The sequence below is a fragment of the Coptis chinensis genome, chromosome 7 (genome assembly GCF_015680905.1).
Source record: "Coptis chinensis isolate HL-2020 chromosome 7, ASM1568090v1, whole genome shotgun sequence".
NCBI classification, from domain to species: Eukaryota; Viridiplantae; Streptophyta; class Magnoliopsida; order Ranunculales; family Ranunculaceae; genus Coptis; species Coptis chinensis.
The window spans coordinates 2,819,571-2,826,943 of NC_141462.1; the positions used below are offsets into that span (position 1 = coordinate 2,819,571).

Sequence of the window (7,373 nt, forward strand, 5' to 3'; positions counted from 1 at the left end):
ACCAATACATGCAGTTTAGGTTTCGAAATATAAGAAGAGCCAACTATATTTTGTTTTATAAAAAGTTGGTGTATCCTAGCTCCCTCTGGCTCCTCCACTGGTTGGGCCAACCACTTAGTAGCATACGGTCTACAGATGTGGCCCAAAAAATAGGAACCAAACATAAAAACAAGGTTACATAATAGAAATAAACTTTACATCCCTATTGGAAAGGTGCACATTTGGAAAAAATTAGGAAATTGAGAGTGGTAAAGGGATCAAGAGATGAAAGACTTGAGTTGATCATTGATGACGTTGGCAACGCCAGCTACAGTCGTAGTGGTAGACGTAGTAGTGGAAAACGAAAGTGCCAATAATTAATTCTTAATGAGACAGCGGTCATACTCGAGTTCTCATTGGGGAACTCCTCATTGGGTGTACATTGTATTATTGTAATACTTACTTTATACACAGCAAACCATTTTGTATTGGTCTGCAAACTCCAGTCCAGCTGATGCATATCCAAATATCCAATGGACTTTACCTCATGTGGAGCCCTCCTGAATGTCACTCCTACTCAGTAGGGTCGTCCAAGTGAACGGGTGATAGTGATGTCCATTGTATCATTCCTCCAATATTCTCCCGCACAACTCCAATTCATCTACACCAACAAGTAAAAACAAAATCATACTCCCTCATATATAACACGCATCCTCAAGCAGAATATTTTTAGGTGCACTATATATATATAGAGTTTGTCTACCCGAAGATATCTTCATAAGACGAGATTCGATTAGTTATGTGATCCAACAGTCTGAAAATCAAAAACAAATTTATATATATATATATATATATATATATATATATATATTATATATGATTTTCAAACCGTTGTATCACATCTAGTCTCGACCCCTTTATTCCTATGAAAATATTCTCGTAATATAAGAAAAATATCCCGATATATCACGATATTTGGGGATATCTATCCAGATTCGAGAAAAGATATATAAATATCAATGATATGTTCGTAGATATATATCATTGCGAATATCGGTGATATTTTGACGATGTTTGCTATATTTGTGATATTTGAGGATATTTTGCGATATTTTTGCGATATTTTTTACGATATTTTGTATATATAATAATTTTATTTAATATTTACCATTATATTTCAAATAAATATAAATAATGTATCATGATATATCGAAAATATCCACAATATCTATGATATTTGTCGATATTCTAGATATATCCACGATATTTGCATGAAACAATGTCAAATATCCCCAAAGAGAGGGATATATCCACGATACATATCTAGAAATTGAGTATCGATAAATATCCATATCCTGATATTTTGTACTATGCTCGTACCCAGGCCAATATATATATAGCTTGCGTCATAGCACGTTTTGAACTTGTACTTCGAAGAAGTGTGGTGTGCGTGTGCGACATTTTCGGAACACAGAAAGATTCTCATACACGTGGTTGGATCAGTGAGTACACTTGGTCTGCTCTGTCTCTGTTTCTTTTTAGTTTCCGTTTCACACTTTTATATCCCTTTCCTTAAACCTCTTGCTTCTTACAATTTCCTAATCTTCATTATTCTCCATGTAATATATCTCTACTTGTTTCCTTGTTTCTCAGTTCTACAATGCATGCATGTTATTTACGAATGAACTAATGAAGGGTATGAATGTTTTACAGATCTTTGATTGTTTGGAAAAATGTCGAAAGGTGGAGCTTTTGATCTGGCAACTGGTGTTGGTGGACAGATTAATAAGAAAGAAGTTCTTTCAGCTGTCGACACGTATACATCTTCTTCATTTTTATTGTTTTTTATGTTTTTATTTCAGCAATGCATGCTTTTTCGCTTTGAAGTACTGTTCATGTTAATTAAAAAATGATTCTTTATTTGTTAGAAAATTAGATCTAATCTGTATAAGAAGTAGACATTAGAATTTTGGCATCAATGCCACTGTCCCATTGAATCCGCAATTGATTCGTTTTCTGTCACTACTTATAACAGTTTAATTTTAAGTTATTGTTCTGTTTGGATGAGTAGAAATTGTGGTACATTTTGGTTAAATCCATTGGGAAGATTGAGATGGTGTTTACCAAAACTTTTATTCACAAATTGGAATATACCTTTCCACCACTGACGAATAAAGAGGACATCATGGAAATTGATTTGAACCTTTAATAAGTGTTGTGTTCCAAGTGGTTGAAATGGGAGGACATCTTGCTGGATTTAAAAAAAATAAAAATAAAACAAGATTTTAAACTATGCTAAGAATGTAGTGGGGTTGTTTGTTGGCATGAATTTTTGCTCTGATCAATAGTTTTGTATGGCTGCATGAGCTCATTTGAGATTCATTTAATATCCTAATTGTGTATTATGCAATTTTGGGTGCATTCATCTAGGTACGAGAAGTATCATGTTTCTTACGGTGGGGAAGAAGAGGACAGAAAAGCTAACTACACTGACATGGTAAGAATAAATTCTTTTTGGTCTGTTCGACTGTTTTTATAACCAATGTTTTTATTTAAGTTCATGCTTATTATGAAAGTAAGCCTGCTTTTACTTTTTTAGGATTGTATGAAATCTGCCTCCTATTTTCTTTCAGTCTCGTGGTTGCTGATTTTTTTCCTCCTGCAATGAGTCTTTCAAGTCTCAACAATCGACACAACTTTTCCTTTATGTATTCATTAGTGCCTTTTCAAAGTATAACTAGTTGTATGTTTACTAATTTGGTGAAGAAACATTTTTTTAATCATGTTGCTTAGGTCTTAGAGGGACTTTTTTTTTTTTTGGGTAAGCTTGTTTTAAATGAGATCAGTAACTCTTTGATGCTAGCGGGGTTCGAGACTTCGAGTCCCAGACCTCTGGTATCATCACCCAAAGGTTTTACCGACTTTGCTAGTCTTAGAGGGACTTCAGTGGTTCTAGGATGGAAATTGGTTTTAAATATGTACATTCCTTTATGTATCACCAATGTAGTTGGTACATATGATATAAGGTTTTGAGGGTATATATACTAGAAACACAGAGTTTGTAAATAACAAAAATTGACAAAAATTTGCATGTTAGTGTAACTGAAAGTCAATATTCCTTGTATTGTTACTTATTTGATGCTTCAAAGAATTTGTTTTGGTGCCTGTTGAATTCGTGCGTTTCCTAATGTGTCACTGAACCTGAGTCAACACAGTTATGATTTGTTGGCCTATTAATGTTGTTCTGAAACTCATTTAGCACTTGTCCCAAGTGACAATATGACATCTCATCTACTAGAATATTCTTTTAGTATTTGATGAATTATTCTCCATGTAATACGTAGTGACTATACCAAAGTAATTGGAAAGAAGTTTCTCCATAGGGTGTTTATGCTCATTGTATTGGATTTTACATTTTTAGGAAACTTTGAAGCATATGTTTCAATAGTGAAATTGGCATAAATCATATGATCTATGCCATCAAAAGAATCCTTGTTTATCATGAAATGGATTAGATGAATAAAACAATAACATCAAGAGTATGGAGATGTTAAGACTGGAAAAGCTCTGTCTGGAACCTTGGGAGGATGAGAATAACTATTAAATTTTTGAAAATCATTATCTTTATTGAAGAATGAAGGTCGGTGAATGTGTTTGTATACAGTAGCGAGAAATATTGTCGTCTTTAGATAAAACTCTGAGTTAACTAATAATAGTTATATTATCTCATTGTATTTTTTTTCTTCTCACGACCAATACATTCATCCTAACTATTTTTATTTATTTTATCATTCACTATGGAATATCTTACCATCGATTTTCAGGTTAACAAATACTATGACCTTTCAACCAGCTTCTATGAATTTGGCTGGGGAGAGTCTTTCCATTTTGCAAACAGGTTTATACTGAACCTTTCTTACTATATATGTATCTTATGATGTCTTCTTCTTCTTCTGCTTCTTATGAATCGATGATGCGTATAAATGATATATCCAGATGGAATGGTGAGTCGCTTCGGGAAAGTATCAAGCGACATGAGCACTATCTTGCTTTACAACTATGCTTGAAACCTGGACAGAAGGTTTGCTCCCTTATGCAGATTGCAGTAACACAATAGTTTTCTCTTGTTAAACATGTTTACATCTTCCAAATAGGTGTTGGACGTGGGATGTGGAATTGGTGGGCCACTCAGAGAAATCGCGAGATTTAGGTAAACATATACCATGAAGAGTTGCATATTTCTATACCAAAAAATTCTAGAACCATTTTGTTCCTATGAATTACGTTTTGTTTCCTCCCACAGGACACAGTTGTTTTCTATTATCTTTGTAAAGGCAGTGAACCATGCATTAAGCTAAATCTGATAGTTTTAATTGATGAATCATTAGAATGAGTGCTACTATGTAGCTTATAATGACTATGGATGTAATCTGGTAGTCGGTAAATCATGTTTATCAGCAGGACATATTTTTCTGGCAGAGTGGTAGACATAATTAGCCTTGGCTTTGATAGGCTCATAGGCTTAAGACTCGTGACCATGACATATTTTTCCTACTTCATTTCAAATGGCATATGGACGAGGGCTTTTGAGGAGTTTAGGGTTGTATTATCTGGGCACCTTGTGTATATGTGGGGTAACATGTATTGAGAGTTAATATCAGATTGACTGGCTTGGAAACAGGGAAATAACTTGTTTTATCTGTTGATGACTCTATCTTCTCTCAACTTGACTACTTGTCCACTATTTGAACTTATTTTTTTAATTTAAATAAATCTGCACCAGTCGAAAAAGGCATGTCTGCAGTATGTGATACAATAGTAACCTGGATTCAAATCTTATTTAGTAGTTTTTAGTGAATTTTGAATTATTACAATTAGTATTTATTTATTTATTCATTTTTATTTTTTTTCTGATTTAGAACATTTTGGTACATATGCTCTGGTATAACAATCAACATGTAGAGAAGACTGAGTTATTATTTGGTGACTTATATGCAGCTCAACATCCGTCACAGGGTTAAACAACAATGAATACCAGATATCTAGAGGCAAGGTATGTACCGTCTCTGTCAAACATACTGAGTAGTGAGTACACTGCTATACTAACGGACTTGTGTGGTAATTCTCACCTCACATGGTTTTCAGTGTGCAGTTTTGGAATATAAATTTTTATCAAGTTTCTTTTGACTAGCTTCAAGTTGAACAATCTTTGTTTTTAATATCACTTTCTATGACTGTTTGCTTGATAGGAGCTGAACCGCGTTGCGGGAGTCGACAAAACGTGCAAATTTGTAAAGGCTAGTTTTTTATCCATGCTAAACACGTCTACCTTAATATTTTGATAAACCTTCTTTGTTTCTCCATGTTTTCTTTGTTTCTTCCTCTTTGTTTTCTTGTTTGATTACTTTTTCCCTCTTTAACAATACTTATTTCCTTCGTCTATCGATTTCTGTAGTTAAAAATGTGTAGTTCAATGAATAATGCCCTTATAATTTTTGCTTTGTAATGGTACAGGCTGATTTCATGAAAATGCCATTTGAAGAGAACACTTTTGATGCAGTGTATGCAATAGAAGCAACCTGCCATGCACCAGATGCAGTATGTGCTTCTGAAGATTTTATTTTGTCATCATTTTTATGTGATCCTTATTGTTTCTTTAATCTCATTTTTTGGTTTTGAACTCGACATACAATGTTGTCTTCTGACAGCTTGGATGCTACAAAGAGATTTACAGGGTGTTAAAGCCTGGACAGTGCTTTGCTGCATACGAGTGGTGCATGACTGATTCTTTCGACCCCAACAACCAAGAGCACCAGAGAATAAAGGTTTCTATTTGAGAAGCATAGTTGCACCTGCAATTTTCTCCTAGTCTTCCTTGCTTGTGAGTCTAACACAATTTATATCTTGCACAAAGGCAGAAATTGAGCTTGGTGATGGCCTCCCTGACATAAGGTTGACAAAACAATGCCTTGAAGCTTTGAAGCTTGCGGGTTTTGATGTAAACATCCTTTGTTATTTCAGAGTTTCTCGGTCATTATATAATCTGGATTTGAAATGAGCTCAAGAGTTTACCTAAGAAATTGGTTTTCTTTGCTGGAATAGGTTATATGGGAGAAGGACCTTGCTGAGGAATCACCCCTCCCTTGGTATTTACCGTTGGATACAAGTCGTTTATCATTCAGTAGTTTCCGCTTAACAACTGTGGGGCGTTTCATAACTACAAACATGGTAACAACTTCTACACTGTAGCCATAATGTTGTATACCAAAGTTCAAGGACTCTTTGTCGATAGTGGTGTTGAAAGACAGATATTACATTTCTTTACAAATGCCTTTATTTTGTTCTGTAGGTCAAGGCCTTGGAATTTGTTGGTCTAGCTCCAAAAGGAAGCCAAAGAGTTCAATCTTTTCTTGAAAAAGCTGCAGAATCGCTTGTGAGTGGTGGAAGGTAATAATTCCATTCCATTCATATGTGTTCCTTCTGTTCCTAAACCATCACATTGTCAGGTGATTGCACGCACACAATGCAAGAAAATGACAGTAATTGAAGTAAACTGAATGCTTTCTTGCCAGATAATTATGAAGATTATAATATTGTAATCTCACGCATTTGCATAATTTGTTGCAGGAAAGAAATTTTCACTCCAATGTATTTCTTCTTGGCTCGGAAGCCTCTTTCTGGCACATCAGAAGCTTCATAAGGTTTTTACCTTCCCTATCACAGTATATGCTTGGCTCCCTCAAGGTCTTGAGCTGATTCATTACCAAACCTTGCTAGTTTTGCAGTTAAATTTCAGTAAGGATTAATATCTTCATCTACTATGCGAGAAGTACAATCAGTTTTTATGTCAGAGTGCATGTGATTGATTTCCGTCATGTAATATCTTAACTACTAGGATATCCTTAAAGACTTGTTCTCTTTGTTTATGCGGTTCCAAACTTTGAAGGCTTGTCATTTGATTTTCCAGTATATGTTATTCCGAGATTATATAATAGTGCTTGTCCTTGTATTTTGATCTCTCCTCAACGGGTGTAGGTCCTTCAGCTTATTTCTCAAACATTTCTCTTTTCGAGCTCTCATAAGAACAACTTTGAGATCAAAGGATTTAAGACGAGTTTCTGCCAAAATCTTAAATCCAATATAATTAAGAATTTTTATCCTTCGCCAACCTTTCAAGTTTCAATCATCCAAATTATAGTCTGTACAAGCAAGGACTACTATTGTGTTTTTTGGTTTTGTTTTGTTTTGAACGTTTAATACGCGTTCTCCAGTCTCCAACACCATTTCAAGTATAAATGTCATTCCAGTCTCCAGATCAGCAAATAAATGTCATTCAAAGACTAATATTTAAGCGTCAATTACCAAAACATCCTTATTCTAACTAAAATAAATCC

The 7,373-nt window shown here is 34.5% G+C and overlaps 1 protein-coding gene across 3 annotated transcripts; it reads left to right on the top strand.

Moving 5' to 3' along the window:
• Nucleotides 1-1,355: 1,355 nt before the first annotated feature.
• SMT1 (sterol methyltransferase 1) lies at nucleotides 1,356-6,988 on the top strand. 3 transcript variants are annotated; one of them, XM_086570288.1, is made up of 15 exons: nucleotides 1,413-1,598; nucleotides 1,693-1,795; nucleotides 2,410-2,476; nucleotides 3,804-3,877; nucleotides 3,976-4,060; nucleotides 4,134-4,189; nucleotides 4,978-5,032; nucleotides 5,229-5,276; nucleotides 5,494-5,577; nucleotides 5,688-5,804; nucleotides 5,894-5,977; nucleotides 6,082-6,207; nucleotides 6,329-6,426; nucleotides 6,607-6,680; nucleotides 6,765-6,988. In XM_086570288.1, the coding sequence occupies exons 2-14, from the start codon at nucleotides 1,713-1,715 to the stop codon at nucleotides 6,677-6,679; spliced, it is 1,050 nt and encodes a 349-aa protein (XP_086426414.1). In that variant the 5' UTR covers nucleotides 1,413-1,598; nucleotides 1,693-1,712; the 3' UTR covers nucleotide 6,680; nucleotides 6,765-6,988. The 3 variants fall into 3 exon arrangements, with proteins under 3 accessions (XP_086426412.1, XP_086426414.1, XP_086426413.1); XM_086570287.1 differs by having other exon boundaries at nucleotides 1,445-1,598; nucleotides 6,757-6,988; XM_086570286.1 differs by having other exon boundaries at nucleotides 1,356-1,481; nucleotides 6,607-6,988.
• Nucleotides 6,989-7,373: the final 385 nt, after the last annotated feature.